The following is a 27,796-nucleotide window of genomic DNA, read 5'->3' on the forward strand; positions in this document are numbered from 1 at the left end:
ACCCAGCCCACGGTGGGTGGTGCCACTCCTGGGCTAATGGTTCTGGGTTGTATAAGGAAGCAGGCCAAGCAAGCCAGGGTAAGCAAGCCAGTAAGCAGCATCCTCCATGGTCTCTGCTTCAGCTTCTAACTCCTGGTTCCTGTCTTGAGTTCCTGCCCTGGCTTCCCTTCATGACAGACTATAAGCTGTGTCTCAGGGTCCTATTGCTGTGAACAGACGCCATGACCAAGGCAACTCTTGTAAGGGACAACGTTTAATTGGGTCTGGCTTACAGGTTCAGAGGTTCATTATCATCAAGGCAGGAGCATGGCAGTGTCCAGGCAGGCATGGTGCAGGAGGAGCTGAGTTCTACATCTTTACCCAAAGGAAGCCAGGAACAGACTGAGCATCCCCAGGCAGCTAGGAGGAAGGTCTCCAAGCCCACCCCCACAGTGACACACTTCTTCCAACAAAGCCACACCTTCTAATAGCGCCACCTCCTGGGCCAAGCATATGCAAACAAACCATCACAAGCGTAAGGCAAAAACAAAACAAAACAAAATAAAAACAAAAAAACAAAAAACTCTTCCCTCCTCAAGTTGCTTTACAGAAAGCAAGTTAGGACATGGGGATCTCCCCGTCTCTACCTTCCCAGCACTGGGCTTTTTAAAATCTTTTTTTTTTTTTCCGGAGCTGGGGACCGAACCCAGGGCCTTGTGCTTGTTGGGCAAGCGCTCTACCACTGAGCTAAATCCCCAACCCAGCACTGGGCTTTTTAAAGCAATGGTTTGTGGAGAATTGAACTCAGGTCTCCATGCTTGCAAAGTGAATACTCATTTAACTCACTGAGCTGTCTCCTCGGCTCCGCTCTTCCACAAATGTAAAATGAATGCAGCTTCTGAGCCTTCGTCTTTCTTCTAGCGTGGATGGTACAGTTCTGAAGGCCGGGCCTGGTCACTGAGCATCTGAAAATCCCTGCAGAAACTCAGGAGGCTTTTCCGAAAGGGCGACAAATTCTTTTGCTGTGGTTTTGTCTGAGGGCGACTGACTGGTGGGCAGTGACCGTTATTGTAGTGGTAAGATTATTGTCTGATTGACCTATTTTGATAGGCCTATTCTTTTAACCCCCAGCCCTTTCAAGTCTTTTAAAGAACTCATGCCCTATTTATTAGTTTAATACGGTTGAGGCAAGCTTTGAATAGTACCCTCTTAAGACTGTAATTGAAAGAGCGTAGCTTCTGTAGGTCCTTGGGGAAGACTAGCACGAGGAGCCCCTGGCCATCAGTAGCATCCGACGGATACGTGGGTGGTAAATTGAATGAGCGGGCTCCATCACGGGTCGGAGAGTGGCTTGTGTAAATAGGAAATTAATGTGGCCTCCAGTGAGTCAGATCTGAAATAACGTTGGTTCGGCACTGTAGACTCCCACACAGGTATTTAAGGAGGAAGTCAGCCATTCTTAACCCCTTTTCAAAATGGGAGGCACCAGAATATGACAGGTGGTGACCCTGAAGCATTATCTGTCCCCCTCGGCTCATTTGCATAATGCACACAGCAGCCAGGACAATCGGCATTTATCAGCTCGACTTGTCCTTGAAAGTGAGAGGGGCTGGGTCATGCATGCTTATGTGCAATTTTCCTTTTCCTGTTTCTCAGACACAAAGCCTCCCACCCGGTGTAGCTCTCACTCCTTTCCAGCTCCAGTGAAGGAGGGGCCCTGCCTAGAACTGCAGGGGGAACCTTGGGGACTTCCCCTCTGCATCCTCCTCACTACTCCATGCCTCCCAAGCAAACCACATTTCTCCCCTAATAGAAGACAGAAGACTCCTCCAGCACATAGAGGCTTTAACACACTCTCATTATGATCTTTAAAAAAGCGTTTCACCCTATGGTGCTGAGCCAGTTAAAATTTTGTCAGTTCAATGCCAGGGGCATCTGGGAAGAGGGATCGTCAATTGAAGAAAGTACCTCCATCAGACCTTGGCCTGTAGGCATGTGTGTAGGGCGTTTTCTTGATTGACCATTGAAGTGAGAGGCCCAGCCCACTGTGAGCAGTGCCACCCCTGGGCGGGTGGTCCTGGGTTGTCTGAGGGAGCAGACTGAGCAAGCCTTGAAGGGCGAGCCAGCAAGCAGCTCCCTCCATGGCTTCTCCTTCCATTCCTGCCTCTGCCTCCAGGCACCTGCCTTGAGTTTCCACCCTGGTTATCTCAGTCTGCGACTGCAGGCTGTGAGATGAGGTAACCCTTTCCTCCCAAGTTGCTTTTGGTCGTGGTGTTTATCACAGCAACCAAAGCACTCTGAGACAAGTGCTGATGTAATTGACTAAACAGGGTAAGCTCTTTTTTTTTTTTTCCCCACCCTCAGGGCAAGCTCTTGAACGGTGGGACTGGTGACTGAGTTAGGGAACTTGCTGCTTCTATGGTTCCTGTGTGAGCAGAGTCCCTCTTCCCCTGCCCTTCCCACCCCTCCCTCTTCAATCACCTTCTCTGTTCCCCATTGTTCTTGGGGCCAATAAGCCTTGGCCTGGCCCCCCACTGTGTTTCTTGGTCTCTTTCCCCTCCCTGGCTCTAAGCCCAGTGCTATCCTGCCTGTTCTCTATCCCAGGTCAGAGGTGAGTCATTTTCACCTTATCTCATTTTCACTAGTCAATCCCCAGGGGAACACAAATTCCAGTGCTGTTGCAAGTGTTTTCTGGCTTTATCCCTGTCCCCTGGAAGCAGCTGCTACCACCACCATCACCACCATCACCACCATCACCTCCACCACCACCATCACCATCACCTCCACCACCACCACCAACCACTACCACCTCCACCACCATCACCACTATCACCATCACCTCCACCACCACCACCACCACCACCACCACCACCACCACCATCACCACCACCACCATCATCACCACCACCACCATCATCACCACCACTACCATCATCACCACCACCATCATCACCACCACCACCATCATCACCACCACCACCATCACCACCACCATCATCACCACCACCATTACCACCTCCATTTCCACCACCATCACCACCACCATCACCACTACCACCATCACCATCTCCTCCACCACCACCATCACCTCCACCACCACCACCACCATCACCACCACCACCATCACCACCACCATCACCATCACCACCACCACCACCATCACCACCACCACCACCATCACCACCTCCTCCACCACCACCACCACCACCACCACCACCACCACCAGCACTACCACTATCATCACCACCACCAACAACAACACTATCATCACCACCAGCAGCAACAATACGTACCCACCACCATCACCTCCACTACCACAATCACACTGTGCAGCTCTCAAACACCCTTTGAGAAGCTAGACATCTTTGGCATCCCTGCCTGGAAATCCTAAACTGACTAGGGAACAGCCACTAAGTGCCTGCTGTGTAGGAGGTGTGTCCTCTCTGCTCTGCCCTTTGGGGGCCACAGTCAACTCAGAAGTGAGTTTGAGTCAGGAAGACTTGGGTTTCAGTGCTGCTGCTGTATTCCATGGCTGGGTGAAGTAGCTATGTCCCTGAGGCCACATGGCTGAGTTCGAACTGGAGTCCTCGGGGCTGCAAGAGCTCTGTGGTAGCCAGCTAAGGTGTGCACAGGCCTGGTGGTGGGAGAACCTAAACCTGAGTGTGAGCTTGTGGGAGACTGGAGGCTAAGGGAGTGTGGGGCCTGAGTGCATTGGAACTGTCCTGAGTCACACAGTGAGAGGCAGGATGCACGGGGGCACACCAACACACCAATGTGTGCCTCTGAGAAGGAGTCCTTCCCTGGCTTTAGGGACACTAAAGAGACCTCTGAGTCCTGTTATCCAACTCTGCAATGTTGATGACTGTCGCCCCCATCCACTGTTGATACGGAAGTCCTTCATACCGAGCCTCGGGTGCTTAATACTGGTAGCTGTAGCCAGAGAGAGTCTGAACTTGGCCCTGTGAGAGTTTTACTTTAATCAAAGCCAGTTAGCCAGGCAAGAGTCCCGCCCCTCCTGCTTTGTACCTATTAGCCAATGATGTCAGATTCTGAAGTTGAGCTCCCACCAACGGGATGAGATGCAGTCACTATGGACCAGAGAAAAAAGACAAAAAGCCTTCTTGCTAGTGAGGCTGCTTCAGATTCTAGTAACCCCATTTGCTATGCTGAGGAGAGAACAAGCCCTTGTTTTAAATGCCAGTGGCTCTATTAAATGACTTAGCACCTCAGGGCTAAGTGTCTTAATCCTATATGATGCCTAGCAACCAACACTCATTAGATTGTGTTCTCCTCCTGGACCCCTCCTCAACTGGGCTGTATCTATTGCCTTAAACCTTCCTTCTTCAAGCACCCCTGTGCCCAATATCAGCATCATCCTTCAGGGAATATGAAGGGGGACCCGTATGTATTTGAGCTTGGTGGTGAACGTGTAATCGTTTCCACACATTGGATCTGAAGTCTTAATTCCTATTACTGAGGGTATCGGTGACTGATGGCTGCCAGTGGGTCCCCTCAATGACCCTTTGCCTCAGCAGGGTTGGATGAGACCTTCCTCGTGGCTGCACGGCAGTGCAGTTTCTCCTGTGCATTTCTGAGGGCTGCTCTCTTCGTGCAACTATGATCAAGGGCACACTGTTCCACGAACCCTGAACAAATCAGTCTCAGGGAATCCGACCTTGGAGAAAATCCCATATTGTACGTTGGCAATGCCAGTGCTCGAAACCTGAATGTGAGCCTCCTCACAGGAGATGGCAGAGAACGGTGGGGAAGCCACACAGCTATCGGAATTCTATACGTGTCTGTGTCATTTACAGCGGTGTGGTGTTTCGTACTAATCTTGGATCTCAGTATTTGGAATGTAAGTGTAATACTAAGGAAGGCATTGACAGAGGTGACTTCCATCGTGTCCTGGGATAGACTCTGGCACATTGTAGCAGGCAGTGGCGCTTGTGGGTCAGGAGTAGCACCTGCTGAGCATTTCTCTGTCTCCCAGTTTTCTTGGACTCCGTGAAATCACACTCTCTTGATGCAGCCACTTTTTTTCCCACACGTATTCTCCGCTCTGTTGGCTTCTCTTCCCTCTCTGTCCCCTAAATTTAGACCTTCTCCAGGCTGTGCTCTTTTCTTTTCACTGTCCCCCAACAACTCCCCTCCCCAGGCTCCTCCACACCACCACCACAGCAGACAACCTGCCCCCGGGGCCAATGGGTAGCCCTGGTGGGCACGTGTGTGGGAGAAGTGACACAGCTACCAAGATGGGTAAGCCCACTTAGTCATTTGCATAAACACTCATAGCATTTCCCTTTTGGGCTGCTGCAAAAGCCAGCCTGTCGGAGCTTTGAGAGTGTCTGCAATCTTCTTTTCGACCCTTGCCCTTGAATAAGGGCACTGGGCAGCCCCTGAGTAGTGCAGCGGTTCGAGGCTGATAACGGAGAGAACGTGAGAGGAGGCAGAGAGGTGGCAACAACTGTTGAGGTCCTGTCACAGGAGGCAGGAGAAGAAATTCTGGGGACATCCCAGAACAATGAGCAGAGAGTCATTGCTCTCCGCTAAAGACCTCGGATGTCAGGTGTTGACATCTGTACTCTAAGGTCTCCAGGATTGCACAGGATCCGTGGAAATGAAGGGTGGAAATGGTCATTAGCCAGTGTCTGTTACTATAACAAAATGCCTGAGATAATCAACTTCGTTTTGTCTCCTGGTTTCAGGGAGGGGGTCTGCTTGTGGTCATGTGACCCCATTTCTTCCGGTTGTGACACAGTTGAGAACATTTGGCTTGAAGAGGAGGTCTGTTCACCTTATGGAGCCCTCAGTGAGCTGTGACCTAGTTCCCTTCCAGAAGGGCCCGGCTACCAAAGCTTCCACCTCCTCCTGTCATTGCCATGGGCGGGGCCAAAGACCAAGGCGAACTTCTGAACCTCCTGCCTCTACCTCCTAAGTCTAGGGTTATAGGTGTGGGCCACCATGCCTGGTTTGTGCAGTACTGGGGACCCAGTCCAGGGCTTTGTATACAACAGACAAGCACCCTTCCTGCTGAGCCACATCCCCAACCTAGGACCAACCTTTTAAAATAAAGATCTTTGGGTGGAGATCCGAACCACAGACGAGAAATTCTAACGGGTCCACACTTGCAGCTGAACAGAGCTGAGTGTGGTGCTGTGTTCGGTAGCACAATAGGGCGGAGTGTCTATAATTAACGGTGATGCATTGCTTAAAATATCTAGAAGGGAGACTTTGTTTACAATACAGAGAAATGATGCATGTTTGAGGCGGGAGATGTGTTCATTAGCCCAACTCAGCTTTCACATTTTGCACACTTGCACAGGGACACCACACTGTATCTCTTCAATTACCTATTGAAGGTACAATACCTTCAATTACACACATTATATATTTATTTTTGAATGAAATTCTACTGATGGGCTGTGCTTTGGATTGAGTTGATCTATAAGGAACCAGTGGGGGAAAGTCGGTTCTATCTTCAGAGGTTAAGAACTAAGAACACAACTGAAGGAGGAAAGGGGAGGGTGGGGGAAGGAGAAGATGCTTCAGGGAATGGAGAGGAAAAGAGGAGGGGGAGGGGAGGGAGAGGAGAAGGGGGCAGAGAAGAGGGAAGAGGAGACGGGGGAGGGGAGACTAACATCTATTAGTCCTTACTCCTCCCCTAGTGGAAAACATTTCTTCTTTAATAGTCACAAAGCCTTGTGAGGACACACTTCATTCTAGTTTTACAGATAGGAGAACAGATTTTTTTTCCCTAAATCTTAGGAGGGTGTCTTAGTTAGGGTTTTACTGCTGTGAACAGACACCATGACCAAAGCAACTCTTCTAAGAGCAACATTTAACTGGGGCTGGCTTACAGGTTCGTAGATTCAGTTCATTATCATCAAGGCGGGAACATGGCAGCATCCAGGCAGGCATGGTGCAGAGGGAGCTGAGAGTTCTACATCTTCATCTGAAGGCTGTCAGCAGAATATGGCTTCTAGGCAGCTAGGATGAGGGTCTTAAAGCCCACCCTCACAGTGACACACCTACTCCAGCAAGGCCACACCTCTAAATAGTGCCACTTCCTGGGCCAAACATTTACAAACCATGACAAAGGGTCTGCCCCAAAGCCTGTGGTCTTCGGCCTACCTCATCCCACTAGAGGAGCTGGGAGGTAGAAGGGTAGGACATTCCAGTACCATAAATGTTTTAAACTTATCTTTTGGGGTTGGGGCATGTACGGTCATGGTGCCCCTGTGGAAGTCAGAGGACACTTCTGGGAATCAGTTCTCTCCTTCCACCATGTGTGCTTCAGGGATAGAACTTGAGTCATCTGGCTTGGAGGCTTGCACCTTCCCCTCCCACCAGTCCCAGATAATCTGTAACCAGTTTAAGATTTCAATTCTCACAAGACGGGACCGACAAGGCATGCCAAACAGTAGTGTTGATTTGTGTGTAACACAGGCCAATGAAAATGTTAGAATGAATTCGCACCCTGCCCCATCTCTCTAATTCTTTCTACATACCTACAAACATACATACACAGAGAGAGACAGAGACAGAGACAGAGAGACAGACAGACAGACACACACACACACACACGGGCGGATGGACAGACAGACGGATGGACAGACAGAGACAGAGAGAGACAGACAGACGCATACACACACACACACACACACACACACACAAGGATGAACGGGCAGACAGATGGACAGAATTAATTCAGACAACCTCGTTCTAACTAATTTTCATACTGTCTGTGGCTCAATCCCTTACAGACAAATGGATCTCTCTGACTTTCCGTTTATTTGTGGGGGTTGGGGGGGTGAAAATTCTGGAGGTGGGGTGTGATTATAATATTCGAACTCTAAGGTATAGCCTTGGATTGATCAGTCAATGGAATCCTTTCATCTCATAAGCATTAACTTTCTGGCCTACGTACAAAGCCACCCCACGTGGCTGCTTATTTGATAGCCTCTAGTGTCTGCTTCAAAGACGGTAAAAGAAGAAAACCTTTAAAATTGGTGTATTTTATTTAATTTTATATGTCTGTGAGTATGAGTATGCGCATACAACATGGCAGAGGACAGCTTGCGGGGACGCGGGATTCGGGGAGGGGGAGTCCACTGTCTTCCCACCACGTGGGTTACAGAGATTGAACTCAGGTTGTCAGGCTTGGCAGCAAACGCCTTCCGCCGAGCTATCTCACCATCCCAGGAGAAACTACTCTTAAAGAAGTGTTTGGGCTTTCTTCCCTTCCATGCTTGGCTTTAAACAATCTCAGCGGCTGAAGCTGCGGGCCTGAGATCAGAAGGGTAGGATTTCCACGGCTCCATTGGCCAGCGGAGGGTGAGCGGCAGGTGAACCAGCTGCAGTGACAGTATATCCCCAGAGTGAGGCGCTCTGCAAGACGAGGTATCCTCAGCCATTGACTCCCCTTGGTCTGCCAGGATGCTGCCAGGCTTCAGGGAACCTTAGGTGAGATTGCTTTCCAAGTAAGTTGAGAGAACTTTCCAGGATTCTTCTTGGTTGCCTGCAATCCGAGGGTTTCATAAGCTCAGAGAACACCCGCCATCCCGGGGTACCTACTGCGGCAGCTGGAGCTGAAAGCACCCATTTGGCTTTCTCCCTTTAATCTTGTCTGCTAGGTTCCAATTAATTTTCGCAATTGTTCTCTGTGCGTCTCTACCCAGGCTTCGTATGGAAGCGGTTGAAAGGTTTGCTTCAGAGACAACCTGTTTGAAAGACTCCTTGTCTGTGGAAACCCACAAGAGGTGGGTGGGAGGTGGGGGAGTCCGAAACCTGCCCACAGCTAAGAACCGCGTGTTTAAAGGTCCTGCCTAGGGAACCTCAGACCTTTCCACCGCACTGACACCTTCACTTCCTGGTTCACACCCTTCGTAGGTTCTGGTGGTAAAACACTTCATTAGGGTGTTAATTAGAACCCAATCAGGTTGCTAACGCAGCGGCTGACAGCCCAGATCAATTAAAAGAGAGAAAAAGCCTCCTTGGCCTTTTGTTTGTGCCTTGGACTGGAGATGACAGTTTCTTTTTAATTGCTCTGAAATAGGCTTCGCTGAACAAATCAGAGGCTGTCGTTCACGCTCAGTTCCTGGTCACATTGTCTGAGCCGCGCTCTGCAGCAGGATGCTGCTGCCTTTTTTTTTTTTTTTTTTTTTTTTTTTTTTTTTTTTTTTTCTGCTACGCTTAGTGCTTGTTAAGGGCATTGCCCAATCCTCTGATTCCACTTCATGAGCATCGAGCAGGGTGATTACAGCTTATAAATGCTGCTGGAGATGAATTATTTAACTGGCCTCTCTCTCTCTCTCTCTCTCTCTCTCTCTCTCTCTCTCTCTCTCTCTCTTTCTCTCTCTCCCCCCCCATTGTAAAAGTGATAATGACTATCGAATCTAGACGCCTATGTAGAATATTGCCCCTCCTCCTTTCTTTCTCTTCACCTGGATGCTGGACCCTAGACAGAGCTCTAAAGTTGAAATCCATACTTCTGCATTGATGACAGTTGTGGGAATTTTCTTCCATAGCAGGAATCGTTCATTACAACATGAAGTTGCTTTCCAGAGGGTGATGGGTGAGAGGATCATGATGGCGGCAGGCTTGCTTGTAGGCAGAAATGAAGGGCCTTCTGGGGAACCAAACCACGAAATAAGAGAGAGAGGAGAAGGAGGGTAGGGACTGGATCTGGGGGCAGCTAATGCCTGTCAGGCCAAGAAGTAGCCCGAGCGTACACAAGTAACCTAATGGGCACTTAGGGGCACATGTCAAGCAACTATTGTATGCTGGGTACCATGGTAGGCACAGGTTTTAGGTAGGGAAGGAAACAATTGGTCTGAAGATAGACAGCAAGCAATGGACTACAATGTTTTTGTGTGCATGGAGCTGCGGCAGATTAATCGAGAGAACCGCAGCACATCCTAACTGTCACTATAGACTTCCTCAAGGAACCAAGCCAATGTTAAGAGGTGACGGTCAAGTTAGATGTGGCTTGGGCTGCAGGGGCTTGCCCAACATGTGTGAGGCCCTAGCTTCAATGTGCCAGGACAGGAAAGAAACCATTCACTTGAGGCTGCCTTGACAATATTTAGCTTGGGGGATATAGTTCGGTGTTCAGAGTTATGGCCCAGGGTGTGTTCAACCACCAGGTTTGCTAAGAACACAATACAAGTGGCTTAGCAGAGGGCATGACAGATGTGGCCTGACCCATGCTGGAAGGAGGAGAATGGGAATAATGGAGAGGAAAGAGTTGTCTGAACTGTGGCCAGAGAGGGCACGCAGTACTTCACAGCCTTTCAAGCCGTTCGGGGGGACTTGAAGCTGTCAGCTGTCAGGGGGTGCCATCTAGAAGGTTTTGAGTGAGACGGTCTCAAGGCTATGTTTGTGCTTCTGAGCTATAGCAGAAGTGGCTTGCTCAGAGAGCAGGGTATTAGGAACACAAGTGGGAAGCAGAGGTCATTTGGAGGCATTCACTGGGCTCAACTAAGTAAGATGCTGGAGGTGGGAAGGCAGAGAGACATGGATTCCAGAGAGCTTTTGAAGACAGGAGAATAGGTGGTTAATGACATGCTGAGAGGGAGGGGGAAGGAGAAGCTGGGAGCTGTCCCTAAAGCTATGGCTGAGTGGCACGACTTCTGGAGTGGCAGTGAAGCTGCCCAGGCGACAATCGACAATCGACAATCGGGAGTCAAAACTCTGTCATATTTAGTTTCAAGTGTCAAGTGGTGATGGCAGAGGGCTGCAACACAGGAGCTGGACAAGAGGAGACCAGTGGGTGGACTGCAAACCTCAAGCTCCACAAACTACCCCTGGGGAGACGACAGTCTGAGAGAAGGCTTAAACACAGAGAGCAGAGTGCAGAGGAATCCCAACCTTACGGTGTCTTAGAAGGAGGTGGATCCAGGAATTAGCCCGGGGCACTAGGAAGCTGTTGTCATCCACAAGAGAAGGCACCTGGAGGAGATCATTTCTTTGCCACCCTGGGTCCCTGGCTTTCTATGTAGAATTGTTTTGAACAATTCTACTGCAGGACTAAACATTTAAGCAACGACACTCCATGGATGTCACCCAGAATATGGGGGATGTTAGGGTGAGACCCTGTCTCCCTACGCCTTCCTATCTCTGACTGACCTGAATCCCACCCTCCCACTTCTGACTTCCAAAGCTCTAAGAAAGGGCATAGAAATAGCCCTGCCTTAGCAGGAGCCCACTTGGCCTCCCGAATTTAGCACAACTCATGAGTAGAAGGATCCTGGAGTCTGTTCAAAGGCTACAGCCCACACTGCCCACGGACCAGGGAATCCAGCGTCTTTGCTTGAAGACTTCAGACGGAAATTCAGTGTCTTAGATCGCTTTAGGTTATAGTATCGAAGCATCCACGCCAGTCCCCTACGGTCCTTCCTGTTCTAGCTTTGGCATTTGCATACCTACCTAGGAGCCCTTTAAACCCCCCCAGTGGCACTAAAACTACTCAGACACTCTGTTCCCATGCCGTTCCCCCCAGCTCCTTAAATCTCAGCACTAGGGTCACACCTGGCCCCGTGTGTGTGGCAGATAAATGCTTGCTGAACTGACTTGAACGCACAGATGCAGACTGGGAGGGGTCTACGGTCCTTCCTGTTTGTACACGAAAGTGAGGCTCCCACCCTAGCTTGTGGTCGGAAGAAATGGTTGATTTCCCGACCACTTTTGCTGGTATTCTGTTTAAGCTCCACCCCCACAGCTACCTGGCTGCTGCCAGGTATGCTCCGCCCCACAGTTGCCTGGCAACAGCCAGCTATGCCTGACACTATAAAAGGGGCTGCTTGTCCCCTCCTCTCTCTCTTATCCCCCTTCTCTCTTATTCCCTCTTACCCTCTCTTCTCCCTCTTGCTGTTCTTCTTTGTTCTTTCCCCCACCCCCACCCCGCACGTGCCCGTGGCCGGCCGCCTTTCCTCTCTTCTACTCTTCTCTCATTAGAACCCCTCCACGCGGAACCATGGTGTCTGGGTGTCTTCTGTTGGCGCACGGGACGAGATCAAAATCCTAACAACTTTCCCTAGGACGTCAGCTTCAGTTCTCAAATGCTCCCCAAAAAGACGCGCAGTATTGGATAAATATGCAAATACTGCAGAAGGCTCCCTCCCCTGCAAGCTGGAGGTGGCTCTCGCTGGTTTAAATGGCGCTATCTCAGTATCACCCGCCAGGCCCACAGCATCAAATGGCTTTCCTTGGAGCCATTTCTCACAAGCAGCAGCCTCTCCTGCATCACCACCACCTGTCACAGCTTGGGCCCCTTCTCCGATTTCTCCTCACTTTGAATTCCCAGCTTCTCAAAAGGGGGCCGCTTCTCACCTTCCTGAGTGCAGAATGCTTTGTTTTTAATCATCACAAGCTTCTGGCTCGAGGATAGCTCTAATCTAAAATCCCTGGCGCTTCCCCCAGCAGAGGTTAGGAGACTTTTTATGGAGGAGTGGTGGAATCCGCCTCTTTTTCTTGGAGCCAGAACAGTGTGTGCCTGTGTGTGTGTGTGTGCATGTGTATGTAGACCTAGTACATATATACATACACACAGAGACATATGTGTGTGTGCTTGTGTATGTAGACTGAGTACATATATACATACACACAGACATGTGTGTGTGCTTGTGTATGTAGACTGAGTACATATATACATACACACAGAGACATGTGTGTATGTGCACGTGTATGTAGACCTAGTACATATATACGTACACACAGAGACGTGTGTGTTTGTGTGTGCTTATGTATGTAGACCGAGTACACAAACACACACACACACACACACACACATACATATATGTCATTGAGCAGAGGCTCAGAAACAAAAACCCCAGGATTTCTCTGTCACCATTAATGGCAGTCGTGCCCAGCATACAGGGAAAGAGGGGACATCTGTTCACTTTTGCCTGTGCTTACCAGTCGGCTACACCAAATTGTCCTTTCTTAAGGGACAGTATTTCCCACCCTGGGAGCAAGGGCTATTATAGGCTTACCAATTTAGTTGAGGCTGTGGAGAATGTGGTAGAAAGGACAAGAGCCCACCCCCTAGCTTGATCCTGTCTCTAGACCCTGGCTCTAAGTTCCGTCTCTCCTAGATAATCATGAGCCTCAGTTTCCCTTTTTGTAAAATGGGGCTAGTGATGCCTCTCTTACAGGGCAGTTCTGAAGGTTGGTTAAAAAAAAGCCTTTGACGTCCTAGCAGAAGACGACGCCCCATGTCATCATCCCGAGAAGGTTTGTTCTTAATAAATCAAGACTTTTTTTATTTTAATTAAATTTTTTAGAAGAATTCGTTGCAATTTTAGAAGAGTTCATATACAGTGTTTTGTTTCCGATTAGACTCTGGGAACTGTATGATTGATCCATGCAGCCACTGTTTTGTGCAAGAAGTGTCTGGCACAATGAGGGCTTTGCTACTCTAATTACTGCGGCTGTCAACATAGCTATTGTGATGTTTATTGATGGGACGGCCTCTTTGGAAAATTGAGTCCCTGCATGATGAACAGTTAAGTGTACATGGCTGCATCCAAAGAATGGAGGTTGGATGGCTTTATGCCTTCTTCTGTTTTGTGTTTGAAAAAATATGTATTCATCTGTCAAAATAAAAAGCAAAAATGTTTAACCAATGAGGGCCCTCGGACTAATGGAGCCCAGGTTCTGTAGCTACTCAAGGTCTCCTTGGCAACTGTTTGGATGAGCGGAGCTCCTAAGAGCTCCGCTTGCAGCTAGAGGACGTAGAAAGGTTACTTTCAAAGCCTTTGTGTCTATCCGCTAATGTCTGTAGGCAATATGTGCTTTTTAGAGAGCCTTTTGAATTACAAGGAAGGTGTGGGTGGCCAGATACCTTCCTTGAATAGGGTAACACTTTTTAAACTAGCACCTGGTCTGGGTGAAACAGCTCTCTGGTTAAGTGGCGACAGAGAGCAGTGTCTTAACACTTAGCTGGAGAACAGCCAGCCTCAAGAGCCTCTTCTAGTGCTGCGCACTATGCTATTGCAGCTTCCCCCTACCCAGGAGCTCTGCTACCCAGAGAAGCCATTAGTCACATCAGCCGCAATGATACGAGGATTGAATCCTTTTCCTCTTTCGCTCAGAACCAAGTATCTCACAAGCTGACTGTGGTTTTGCTATGAACTAGTTGTATCTGAGTCCAGCCTTAAGAAAAAAGTGCGGTTGGGGATTTAGCTCAGTGGTAGAGCGCTTGCCTAGCAAGCACAAGGCCCTGGGTTCGGTCCCCAGCTCCGAAAAAAAAAAAAAAAAAAAGAAAGAAAGAAAGAAAAGAAAAAAGTGCAAGACCTGAAAAACAAACAAACAAACAAACAAACAAACAAAATTGCTAAACTTGGAATCAGATCACTTTGTAAAGCAGGCATTTCATACAGATGTGAAAAATTATGTTTGTAGGGTTGGGGAAGGGGGTTCAGGAGGTGAAGCGCTTCCCACATGAGCATGAGAACCTGAGTTGGAACCCCTAGAACTCATATAAAAGAAGGGTGCAATAGTATGTAACTCTACTCCCCCAAGCTCCTAGGGAGAGATAGGAGGGGACTCCCCAGAAGCCTGGTGTTTGACCAGAGGAGACCCTGCCTTAAATATGGCAGAAGGCAAAGACTGCCACAAAGGTTATCCTCTGACCTCTACAGACATACACACTATGACACACTCATACCTTCACACCACACACACACACACACACACACACACACGCACGTACACACGCACACACAGGCACACATGCACATGAGTGTGCGCACACACGTACGTTGGTGAGCATATTTTAATGGACAGTGTGGGAAAGTATTTGTAGGACACAGAACTGTGAGCTGAGCCTGATTTTGTTGTAAACTAAAAAAAAAAAGGTAAAAGGCAAAAAGCAAAAACAGTTATGCTGATAACTGCATCAAAGTTGTCACCCGGGCGTGGGACTAGGAGTTTTATTTTATTCTTTGTATTTCTCCGTGTTTTCTAATTTTCCGCAGTACACATAAATTACTTCAATTTAGACATAAGTGTTATTTAGTAAAAAGCAAAGAAATGAATCCCGTCAGCTTGGAAGGAGATACAGGTAGAAGTGCTAAATTAGAAATCGGTGGTTTGAATGGCAGCTGTGGGATATTAATGTTTAGCCTTATATAACACGTCGTCGTGGGAGGCTTCTGAAGCATTTACCCACCTAAACTCATTCCCATGCCTTCCCAGCATGGTAGGGAGCTGAATTGTAATGCTTTTCCATATAAAAAGAGGCAGCCGGCCTCTTGCCTCAGGGATGCTCTCGGGCTCTGAGGTAGGACCCTCATGAGGATATCAGGGTAGTAGCCACACTCATCTCAGAGCACAGAGCTTCGGGAAACTGTGTGATGCACATGGCCCCACCCAGAGGGGATGGAGGCGACCCTTGTGTTAGCCTGCTAGTTGATAAGTCATCTCCCTGGCCTTGTTGTTTAAGATGGTGGACGTTTGAGAGGAGAGTTTTGGGTTCCTGTATTCTTACCGTGAAGCCCTTCAAGAAAGGGGAAAGAGACCTTCCGTTATTATACATTACAGTAGAGCCCAGTCGGTAGGGAGGCTGATGGCGCCCAGAGGAGGTGGTCCCAAACATGTGTCCGGCCAGATTGTCCATGTTTCCATCTCTCTTTCTTACTCCTTGTGGCAGACTATCCCGGTCCCTCTGCTGGGATGACCGCAGCCCCAGTTCCTGGATTCCCACGCCACCTGGGGTCTCTGTCACACCAGCCTATCTCATATCATTCTAGTTCTGTTTTCAAGGTTTATGTTCCTTCTGGTGATGTAATCGGCCAACACCTTCTCACCTCAGTTTCTGATGTGATTTTGTTGTTGTCGTCTTTTTGTTTTTTTCAAGGAGGCCACAGTCCACCTCAAGGCAGGAGGTAAACGGATGCATGATGCAAGTTACCGTCCGCTGGTATTCTAAACAACGGTGCCACCAAGAGAAATGGAAGGTGCATCACTTCAGTATTTCAATCGGTACCCAGATACCTATCACCTGAGGGTTGGTCAGGATTCAGGAAAAGGGTTCGTGGATAATGTTTCAGGCCTCACTAAGCAGAGTTAGGGCGTTCTCCCTGCAGCTGCTTGAGCCTCGTGTTATCATTATGAATAGAAAGTGTTAGGAATGATATTACAATAGCTACGGTAGTCCGGTAGTGTATGCTTTGCTGTGGTAACAGGTACAGCTGGGACTCTAGAGCTTGGTGTAGAAATAAGTAGTTGGTTCACGTCAAGTTCTCTGGGCAGGAGCTGGAGGGATGGCTCGGAGGTTAAGAATGTGTTCTACTCGGGGCTGGGGATTTAGCTCAGTGGTAGAGCGCTTACCTAGGAAGCACAAGGCCCTGGGTTCGGTCCCCAGCTCCGAAAAAAAGAACCAAAAAAAAAAAAAAAAAAAAAGAATGTGTTCTACTCTTGCAGAGAACACAAGTTCAATTCCTGGAACCCATAATAGCGTGGTTACAATTGTGATTCCAGCTCCAAGAAGATCACCTGTACACCACACAACACACTCATGAATTAACAACAACAACAACAACAACGTTCTATGTGCATCATCTGGGCTCTCCTTCTCCATCCAGAGACTCTGGGATGCAGAAGTCGGCCAGGTAAATATTGCCACTATCTCTCACATAACCTCTAGGGCCACAGAGGTGAGGAAGAAAGTGCTTAAAAGGATCACATATGGTCCCTTACTGGCTCTGACATGGTTTCTCCAGAAATAATACCGGTCACCTCCATTCCCGTGTCATTGGTTCAAGGTGGCCATGGACTTAAGGAGTGCACGTGTACCACCAGGTAACTCCCAAATGTCTCGGACACATTGTAACATTAACATAGCCCTCACTGTCTACATACTTCTCCCAACACTTGGCAGGGATGATCCCATTTTACGGGGTGGGATAAAGTCATTACCAGTCACCGTATAGGTGACAAACAGAACCAGGTGGGGTAACTTCCAGCAACTCACAGCTCAACCACCATTTGGGGCCAGGATGGAAGCCAGGAACCTCTATATGGTCTGCCTCCATCACGAATCTCTCCTGGAGGCATTTCTGCAAAATTACAGACAACGTTAAGTGGCCCACCCAACAGGCTGTGTCTGACACACCGCTTCCTCACGAAGAGCAGCTCCTTCTATTCTTCTTGCTGGCTACCTCAAACCTTTTCTGAGTCAAGGCAGAGTATAAATAGTCGATGATGTGATAAAGATTTATTAAAAGGGAACTCTTTTGTCCTGGCATCTGGGGTTGCAATGGGATGCTTCAATAGAACCTTGCTGAGAAGTTTGGAGTAATTACCCTCCTACCAAAGTATTTCAGCAAGCCACGCCCATTTTTCTTACCCTGGAATGGCACGAAAGCAATGTCTACATGTTAATTACCCGCCTGCCGTGTCTCATTACGGGTATCTGTGAGGCTGCTTCGAGCAAAGTCTAAGGACCTAACAGTATTTATTTTGTGTTTGTTTTAATTAAACATTAGCGTTAGTCTTGACTGGTTTCATAGGATAGTTTAAAAAAAAAAAACCACTACCGTGCTGTAAAGTGGTTTGTTGACTTTGTATAGCTAAAACCATTTCGGGCCTCACAGTGACTCACCTGTCCCCCCTGCCTTCATGGAGTCAGGGGTCACTCTCCTGCTTCCTAGAGAGCTCGGTGGCCTGAGGAGTGGGCCAGCAGGAGCCAGCCCCGATCCAAGGACAGGCACTGCCTTGGAATCTCACCAAGGGCACAGATCAGTGAAGGGTGTCATTGAGCTTGGAGAAGGATTGGAACAGTTAATGGTGTGCACAGACCTGTGTAATTATGGTGCACAGCCATTTCTCCTCGCTGTGGAGATGGGAGATGGCACCTTGACACTTGGGAAGTATCTCCTTTTGAAAGTTGGAAACTGAGGGTTTTTTTATCTTAAAAAAGATTTATACTCTCTCTCTCTCTCTCTCTCTCACACACACACACACACACACACACACTTTCTCCCTCCCTCTCTCTGTGTCTCTACGTGTGTGTGTCTCTGTGTATGTGTGAGTGTGTGTGTAAGTGTGTGTGTCTGTGTGTCTGTGTGTGTGAGTGTGTGAGTGTGTGAGTGTGTGTGAGTGTGTGTGAGTGTGTGTGAATGTGGGTGAGTGTGTGTGTATGTGTGAGTGTGTGTGTCTGTATGTGTGTGTGAGTGTGAGTGTGTGTGAATGTGTGTGTGTGAGTATGTGTGAGTGTGTGTGAGTGTGTGTGAATGTGGGTTAGTGTGTGTATGTGTGAGTGTGTGTGTGTGTGTGTGTGTGTGTGTGTGTGTGTGTGTGTGTGTGTGTGAGACCAAAGAGGCAGAAGAGGACATCAGATACCCCCAGAGCTGGAGTCACAGGTTACTGTGAGCTGCTCACTGTGATTGCTGGGAATTGAATTCCAGTCTACTGCAAAAGCAGCAAGGGGCTCTTAATCACTGAGTCATCTCTCCAGTCTCCCCCTTTTAATTTCTTACCTTCCTTCTCCCCCACTCTCTTCCTTTTCCTCTTCCTCTTCCTCTCCCTCTCTCCCTCTCTCCTCTCTTTCCCTCTCTCTTCCTGCCCCCTCTCCTTCTCTCTCTTCCTCCCTTCCTCTGTCTCTCCCTGCATCCTGGGTATGGAATCCAGAGCCTCTGTCTCTCACACAAGAGGATTCGCTCTTAGGAATCACTGAACTGCTGGCATAGGTGTTAAGCTCTGTGGTGAACCAAGATAGGACAGCAAGAGACACCATCCCACCCCCACCACACAGATAGCAAAGTGACCAGAGCTTTGAAGGTGTTAAACAAATGTGGCCAGGAAACTACAGAAGGAGCAAATGACAGAATCGGTGAATCATGGGGGTGGGTGCCTCACAATACAATTGGACCAGTCAGAACCTGCAGGTATTTACAGCTTCTGAGAGAGAAGCAGGTCAAATTAGGGAATGTCAGAGCTCAGTACTGCTTACCGCTCAACGAACTGCATTCTGGAAGGTATTGGATACAATTTTAGCAGGTCTTACAATAACAACAAAAACAACAAAAGTATTACGAAAGATAACAAGCACTTTACCGTTATAATTATGTAAAGGTATTTATGTAAGGCCAGTACTAAGATGGAAATATACAAAGTAGTCCTTTTATAGTAAGGTTATAAATTAATTTTCATGATTTTTTTTCCAACATAGCATTGCCTCCAGTTTAAAGAGAAGAACAAAATCTGCAGTAGCTGTCAGGTCTATTTTTCTGTTGCTATGATTAAATACCTTAATAAAAGCAATGTAAGGGGGAAAGGGTTAATTCGGCTCACAGTTACAGGTTACAGCCCATCACCACGGAGAAGTGAGGGTAGCAAGAACTTGAAGCAGCCAATCATATCCCATTCGCAGTCAAGATCAGAGAGCAATGGATTAAAGCACACATTCTAGTGTTCTGCCTGCTTTCTCCAATTAGAGAAACAGTTCAGGATCTTCTGCCTAGGGAATGGTGGCACCCACAGTGGGCAGCTCTTCTCATCTCAATTAACACAACGTCAAGGTAATTCCTTATAAACCATTCTAGTCTAGAAGATCCTTCATAGAGACTCCCTTGCCAAGTGACTGTATATTGTGTCAAGTTAACAATTAAAATGGTCCCAATAGCCAAAAACATTCCAATTTTTAAAATCAACTGAGAAAGCATCAATGATTCAGAAAGGACTCTTTAAAATAGTTCAACCATCCACACATTTCACAGAACTTGTGGCCTTTGGAAAAGGATAATGCAGGAGAAAAATATTTTTAGGGAGATTCAGAAAGCTGCTCAGAAATCATCCTATCTCAGTCACTAAAGATTTGCTATTGATATTTTTCAAACATCAGAGCAAAACAAACTCTCAATTCAAGAAGAAAAGTTCGCTCTTTATTATACAAACGCCACAACCCAAGCAAGCTCTCTTCTGTTTCTCACACTTGAGGTGTTTCCCATATGTACCCCCAAAAACCTCACGTAGCTTTAGTTATATTTTATTATATAATAACCATTCCCCTCAACACCACTCTAAGGACACTAAAACAATGATTTCAGTTATTCAAAGAAGGGCTTACTGACCATGTGTTAAACACCGTGGTTCTGGAACATGTATTGGTGTGCACTGACCTTCTCTTTTTAAAATTGTATTGAGGGTCTTGGGAGATGGCTCAGTTGGGAAACGTGCCGAGCAAGTGTAAGGACTTGAGTTTTATCCCTAAATATGAGTTAAAACGCCAGCGTGCATCTACACGCACACGCACATGAGACTATAGCTAAGGGGAGGCTGTGCTGGTCCTGTCATGTGTGAGCTTGAGCAGAGATGAGGAAAAGAGATGCTCGCAGGTAACTTGGACTGCCAGTAATTGAGGACTCTAGCAGGGACTCTGAGGTCTCTCTGAGCCAGCCCAGTCTGCATCAGAGTCCTCTGTGCCGCCATTTCCGCGTGCTGGTAAGGTTGTGGGATTTGAATCTGGGGCTTCACTGAGACACACCCTTTGAAAACCAAATTGATTTGTGAGCCTCAAAGTTCTTGACTATTTCCTGTTCTGTCCTGATTCTGCCTGCCGAGCCCAGTTGCACCATCTTGACCTGGTCCCGGGAGTGCAGCATCCTCCTCAGCCGGCTGAAACCAGTGAACACAGCCTGGTCCACGCCGGGCCTGGTTTGCCGCAGTTAGAGGCACAGTGCCATCTAGTGGACAGGAAAGCCTCTCCATGCTCTGAGGTTGGCGGGGCGGGGGGGGGGGGGTTGTTGTCTTGTTTGTTTTTTAATTAGTAGGGAATGGTGGTAAACAGACTGAGCGACTGATTTGTCGTCCTTTGATCCCCAGGGACACCGAGAGACGAAACTGGTTTCTTGAATTGCACAGAGCCAGCCAGTGTCTGCGACTGACTTATAGAACCTCGTGTCCCAGCCTTGGCGTTCTTGGGACCATGCCACAGAAAGCAGGTGAAAATATTTCTGGCTTTGGTTGAGTGGCAGTTCTGGCCTCGGCTGGCGGGTGTGTGCTGGAGTTGGTCGCTGGAGAAACTCTACGGCTTTATAGACTACCTTGGCTCAGCTCTGGCTCTGGGTTCAGGGTCTGGGCAAGTTCATTTAGCTATGTGCTTCTGTCAATCTCACTTGCCCTGCGAGGGACTCTGCAGAGGTGGGGTGGGGGATGGGACTAAATGCCATGGAGAGCTTTTTGTGACCGAAGACAGGGTAGGAAAGTGTCCAGCATTTCCCACTCCCTCTCCTGACTACAGGTTACCCCCTGCCGCCGGTCTCCCTCCTGTATGCTTTTCCTGTGTAAAATCTCCTGCAGCTATGGGGTCCTGGTCTCCAAGGACACAGCTGTTTAGGTCCCCGACTAGGGATGGAAACAGCGTCCTTTCTTTTTGCTTTCTGGGATGGGCTATGAGAAACTGCACAGCACTGGGGTTCTTCAGCCAATCTGTGTCTACAAGACGCGCACTGAGCAGAGTGTCACCCCTCTCCTCCCCAGAGGGAGAGGCTACCTGATGTTGAGCTTTCAAGATTCCGAAGTGTTGGATTGAAGGGTACGGTCGGGCTTTGGCACAGCGTAACTCACTGTCTAGATTCTTTGCCTACGAAAGGCAGCAAAATGCTTTCTCGTCGTCTCTTTCAGTGGTTGGCCTTTCCCATTACTTCCAGACCATCATCCCAGCGGGGATGGATGGATCCATCTTGCCTGAAGCTGACAGCTCACGGAGTCTGCAGGTCAGAATATGATACAAAGAGACCTGTGGGCGGTTCAACATCTTTAAGTTTTCCTTCCTCCCTCCCAACCTTCTCCCTCTCTCCTTCCCTCCCTCCCTCCCTCCCCTCCCCTCCTCTCCCTCTCTTCCCTCTCTCCCTCCCTTCTTTCCTTCTTTCCTTCCTTCCTTCTTTGTTCCAAGCTAATTTGAGTTTGGAGAACTTCTCTGGCTCTTTGATTTTTCTCAAAGAATCCAAGTCCAAGACCTTTGCTGTCTGCAATGTCCCGAACTGGCCAAGACCAGACAAAACCTTTAATGCCAAGGGCCCTGGCTGAGTCACTATGAAGCATCTCATGACCTGTCTTGCCCCGAGTAGAACAATCTCTGTGTTCTCCAGACAGCTGAACCCACTGTCAGGTGGGTTCCCCAAATGAAAGCTTGCCCCAGCTAGACTCTGCCCCACCTGCTACACACACACACACACACACACACACACACACACACACACACACACAGAGTCAAAACCAGGCTTGGCTGTAGCACCCGGAAGTCCACTGCAACGTAAACAGAAAGTCCAACAAACACCCTGGCAAAGCATTCATAAAGGAGGATCATATTCACATTGCGGATCATACTTCCCCGTGGGAGCACTGCTCTAATTGGGAAATGTGTCCCAACAGTGGCCAGACACTAACTGCGTCACAGCCATCTCCAGCAGTGAGTCTTTTTTTTTTTTTTTTTTTTTTTTTTTTTGGTTCTTTTTTTCGGAGCTGGGGACCGAACCCGGGGCCTTGCGCTTCCTAGGTAAGCGCTCTACCACTGAGCTAAATCCCCAGCCCCTCCAGCAGTGAGTCTTAAAAGCCCACATGTCCTCAGATACCTGTCCTCAGATACTGCTCATCACAAGAACTACGTGCTGGGGTTGGGGATTTAGCTCAGCGGTAGAGCGCTTGCCTAGCGAGCGCAAGGCCCTGGGTTCGGTCCCCAGCTCCGAAAAACAGAAAAAAGAAAAAAAAAAAAAAAAGAACTACATGCTATGCCACCCTTCGCTTCTGGTTCTAGCAAGGCCTTAGGCTCGTTATTCAGTTCCGAACTGAGCTGCCTCTCGCCTGCCACATCCACCAGAGCCCCTCCTGCACTCTCCTATCCCTCCTCATCTTGGGGCTCCTCCCACACCACATTCCTTACCATCCCATTTCTGTGGGTTGCCTTAATCCACATTGTGATGAACGCCCCCTCCCCCAGCATCCTGGAAACCCTGTCTCTTTAGCATATATGAAAACCCTCAGAACACTCACAGACCAGAACCCTGAAACCATCGCACTGTACCCCACCTCCACTCAAGGGGAGCTGAGACAGGGTGTCATCTCTTGATGTGTTATTTATGGAGATCTTGCCCACTCTGGAGGAACTCTGGAGGAAGCCATCAGGGGCCTTTGCACAATGAGTAGAGCCGCCATTGCAAGGGGCTCAGACATCTGAGGAGCCTGTTAGACACGTCCATTAATCATCCAATCACTGTTCCCACTCTGATCTAGCCTGCCCATCTGGAGAATGAAAATCAAAATCAGATGTGGTCACAGAGAAGGACTCTCAGCCACCAATCGTTGACACTCCGGACTCTGGCTTCTTGGTGCACAGCAGAGAGCCCTGCTCTCCTGTAAGAACCTGAAGCCAGCTTCCCTTTCTGCCCACACATGCTCTCCTGCTCTGATGGCAAGGTCTTGAGGAAGAAGGAGGAGACTCTCATCAGGCTAACGAGTCCACCCTCCTCTCTAACTCCCTCTGTTATCACTTGTCTCAGTCTTTTCGTGTTTGCAACCATTCTTTCAAAACAACCAAATGGCTTTTTTTTTTTCCAGAATGGTTTTGTGAAGGGAATACCTCCTTGGGCTCTTGTGAGGCCCTTGAGGGTCACCTGTTCCCTTGGGCATGCCCAAGGGAGCAGCAGCAGGTCACAGGGAGGGGTTCGGCACAGTTGGTGCAACAGAACCACTGGAAACCAATTAGCAGGGAGAAAAACCAGAGAAAGGATGCTGGCCCGAGAGCAGGCGCCCTGTGGTAGACAATTACCAGTGTGGGCAGGGACGTCGATGTAGGTCAGCTCTCAGCCAGGAAATAGTTTTACAAGTGCAGAATGTGACTCCCTTCTGGAAGCAAAATCTGGGGAAAGGTTTGCTTTCTATATTTGGGCTCTTGACCACCACCAGGTCACTCGGCACCTCAGCTCCTCTTTTCTGAGGCAGCTGGTCTTGGCTTCCTCTGTTGTCCCAAAAGAAAATAGCCAGGGGCCCTTCTGACTATGACCTTCTGGTTGCTGGCAACCAGAGAAGGCTGGTTCCTGCTTCAGGGGCTGGGGCTGGATTCTGGGTATCACAGTCTCACATTTTGAGGACACTTTGATAGTTTTTAGCACAAATCTGCTACATCCTTTAAAAGAATGTTTGGCCGGTTTTATATTTTAAAAAGGTTTTGTTTTTACTTTTAATTGTGGTGTATGTGTGTGTGTGTGTGTGTGTGTGTGTGTGTGTGTGTGTGTGTGCGCACGCGTGCAGGCGCCTGCAGAGGCCAGGCGCCTGGAGCTGGAGTTGCAGGAGGTTGCAAGCCGCCCAATATAAGTGCTGGGACCTGACCTGGAGGAACAGCTAGCTCCCTTAAATGCTGAGCCTTCTCTCCAGCTTGTTTGACTGGTTTCAGACAACACGCCTGTCAACGTCTGTAGGACAGGTGAAGATTTTTACCTGTTTCAGACAGGCATCTGGCACCATGAATTTAAGATGCACCTCTAAGCTTTCAGGACTATTCCAACTAGGAGTTGATCCAGAAGAGTCAGGAGACCTTGAAGTTTAGATCTGGATAGTTACAAAATGGAACCCCACAAGCCTCTTAATGCTCAGAGTTGGGGACACAGGGCAGTAAGAGCCATGGTGACCTTAAGGGTACACTGGGCACAGGGCAGACTCTTAGGTAATTCTTCACCCACCCTCTCTCTTTGCTTCCTGGGACAGCTTGGGCAGGGGGGCAGGGTAGGTGCATTCTTTGCACTGAGCATAGGAAAGCTGAGGCTGAGAAAGGCTGAGAAGGAGTTTGTGCTTTCTGAGTTTGTACACAGCAGCAAAGAGTGACATGAGGGCTCTGGGCATTGGGGCTGAAAGACCTTGCTTACACCGTGGTGGGTCTGCATTGCGTCTCACAGAGCCTTGGTGGGACAGGGCGGGTGTCCTGATGAAACAGTGTTTCTAGGGGACCGAAGAGATGGCTCAGTGGTTAAGAGCACTGACTGCTCTTCCAGAGGTCCTGAGTTCAATTCCCAGCAACCACATGGTGGCTCACAACCATCTGTAATGGGATCTGATGCCCTCTTCTGGTGTGTCTGAAGACAGCTACAGTGTACTTATATATAATAAATAAATCTTTAAAAAAAGAAAAAGAAAGAAAAGGCGTTTCTGGTGTCAAGTTTGTTAACCTTGTTCTGGGATTTGATGCTAACTCCCTAGGGTCCCAGTGCTCTATCAGACGGAGCCTTTTGTCCTTCTGGACACCACCTGCCTCAGAGCTGGAGCCGCAGAACCATGATGTACAGTTTTCTGTGTGGTTCTTATTTGACCACCCATGGCTCTCTAGGAAAGTCTTCTCAGGGCTTCTGCTCTCTGGTCCCCTCTTGGGCGCCCAGACCAAACATTGTTTTCATCGTTGACACATTTTGGTCACTGGATTATACCGGCTGAACCTCCAGACTGTTTTCCCAAGCATTCAGCCCTAACCGCCACAGCACTCTCTGCTGGCCTCTTGGTAAAGGAATAAAGATCTGTCATCTTCGACTTGGCTTGGACCTCCATCCAAAGGAAACACCCGCTCCTGGCTAATCAAAGAGCTGTTTCTTCAAACTGGTCCATGAGAAGGTTTGCAGGTATGTTTTAGGAGCTTCTGGCCTTGGCTGCCTTTGTCGCTGATGTGTCTTCCTCAGTGAGTAGCAGGGAGCCCAGCTCTGACTCATATGGGTGTCATTTGGACAAGCTGTAGCACCCCCTCATCACACCCCCAAATATTGTCCTATGTTCAGCAAGAAACGGCCTCCGAGGTGCTTTCTGAGTCTCATTACAGAAGGGTAAGTGCTAAGGTGAAGGGATCCATTGTGTGCCCGTGGGAGTCTAAGGGCTTTTTAAAACCAGGAACCGAGATGTGTGACTGCTAATGAGCACACTGCAAAAGCCACAGACCACCTCATTAGATAGGAGAACCATTTCCCGGGCTAGGTAGACATGGAGACCGCCCAAGAAAGGGTCACCTCATCAATTAATGAGGAGTTTAAAATAAAAATAAAGCAAAACCAACCAAACAAACAAAAAAACCTGCAAGCTATCTGGCTTGTTGATGTGCTTTGGTGGGACAGGAGAGGTGATGGGGAAAGGGTTTTGTGCACAGTGTACTCAGATTGGAAAGCAGCTGACTAGAGATGGCCAGGCTCTCATAGTTTTGTGTATTTTCCCGTGCCCTGCAAGGACCTCTGTCCTGACATGCCTGTTTGCTTGTGTGTTAGTTTTGTTCTCCTAGAACCCATTACTAGGACTCTAGGGGTTCACTGCTGGGTTTGAGGGATCTATTGTCCTGTGTGCTACACCATCCCTGCTGGGATCGGTGTTTCCATTTTATAAGTAGGAACGCAGAGGCAGGGGACAGGGGGAGCTGATGCCCTTGGCCACTGTAGAAGGTTCCATCCACTCTGGATCCTACCTCTCACAGGATTCCTAACCTGGATGATGGTGTTTGGAGGACACCCAAGTTGCATGTTGGCGGGCCATGGGTCAAAGACGAAGAACGAAATGCAGTTATGCCTTCCCACGCGCAAGGGGAATCGAGGCTGCGCTGAGACATCAGGGCTGAGAACACAGAAGCTGGGCGGTCCTGGGAATTTTAGGATTGCCTTCAGGCTTCGGCTGAGGCTGTGTTGGGAGCACTGCAGCTTTACCGCCTGCATTTGCGGGGCTGCTTCCTCTAGGCTGGATCGGACCATCCCTGTTTTAAATCATGGAAGCTGTGGTCACCTGCGCAAGACCACACTTCTTGAGACTGGGGCCTGGTGATGCTCCCTCGTGGAAGCTGTGAGGTGCTGACATTCCCTCCTGGAGGAGGTGAGGCTTAGGTGACTCAGGGAAGCTCTTCGGTGTAGCCTTCCTTCAGTGAGCCCTCCCACAGCTCCTCCCCTTCCTGAAGTTATGCAAAAGACTGGGCGGGGAACCTTGGGTAGTATGACCCCCGGAAAGGTGCCCTGGGACTCTTCAGTGGTGCAACTTTTCCCTAGCCGCCACACTCTGGGTAGCCTTGTCAGCGACGAAGCTGAGAGTCCGCTACCCAAAGGCTTCCTAGTGTTTTAGCTGTCCCGAGTCACTTAACAATCCTGGGAATAATTTCAACGATCTGGTTCACCAAGCTGGATTTGGGCAGACCCCTTCTTTGGTCGTTGGTGCCCTTTCTATCTGGGGGTCAATATATGTCCCCCAACAGATCTGACTCCCGTCAAGCTGTCTTACCCTCCTTGGCCCTCCATGGAACTCTGGTGAATGAGTCTCTCAGACATGCTTCCGTTTTAGGCTGTGATGCATCAGTCTTTAAAACCCATGCTGGTTTCCCTCTCCTACAGGGTCAGGTCCACGTCCCTTGATGTGGCAGTCGGGATCCTGTGCCCTCACACACTTACCTGTGTTTCCGGAACGATATGCTCCTGCTGCTCTGAGCTCATTGGTCCCTGGCAGACCAGGCCAGATCTCTCTTGCCTCAGGCTCAACACACGCTCCTCCCTGCCTTAAAGGTCTCTCCTCGGGTTTGTCACCAGGATCCAGCCTAGGACAGCACTTCGTGTTGAAACCTGTGATTGCACCTTTTCCACTTAAACAAGCTCTGCACCTCCTGGAGAGGTCCCCACAACCTAGCCTGGGGAGAACACAGAGCACACACACAGTGCCAGCTGAGCGTGTCTCTGTATGTGATTCTATCCTTCCCAGATTCGTATCTTTTTGAGACAGGGTCTCACTATGTAGCCCTGGCTGTTCTAGAACTCACTAGGTAGATCAGGCTGGCCTTGAACTCACAGAACTCCACCTGCCTTTTCTTCTCCAG

At 48.9% G+C, this 27,796-nt stretch overlaps 1 protein-coding gene across 2 annotated transcripts in view; it reads left to right on the forward strand.

Moving 5' to 3' along the window:
- Positions 1-23,522, forward strand: part of LOC108351048 (uncharacterized) — a 60,235-nt gene extending 36,713 nt beyond the window's left edge. The window contains exons 2-6 of one of the 2 annotated variants that reach the window (XR_010052003.1): positions 15,842-15,941; positions 16,465-20,702; positions 20,809-20,927; positions 21,610-21,701; positions 23,218-23,522. Coding sequence is in view for 1 of the 2 variants with exons in the window: in XM_017593859.3 (XP_017449348.1) it covers positions 15,842-15,941; positions 16,465-16,595; positions 20,809-20,927; positions 21,610-21,701; positions 23,218-23,343 (568 nt within the window). In the remaining variant the exon portion in view is untranslated. The remainder of the gene's footprint in view (positions 1-15,841; positions 15,942-16,464; positions 20,703-20,808; positions 20,928-21,609; positions 21,702-23,217) is intronic. The other variant, XM_017593859.3, reaches the window with a different exon arrangement.
- Positions 23,523-27,796: the final 4,274 nt, after the last annotated feature.

This window comes from Rattus norvegicus, chromosome 5 (genome assembly GCF_036323735.1).
Source record: "Rattus norvegicus strain BN/NHsdMcwi chromosome 5, GRCr8, whole genome shotgun sequence".
In the NCBI taxonomy this organism is placed as follows: domain Eukaryota; kingdom Metazoa; phylum Chordata; class Mammalia; order Rodentia; family Muridae; genus Rattus; species Rattus norvegicus.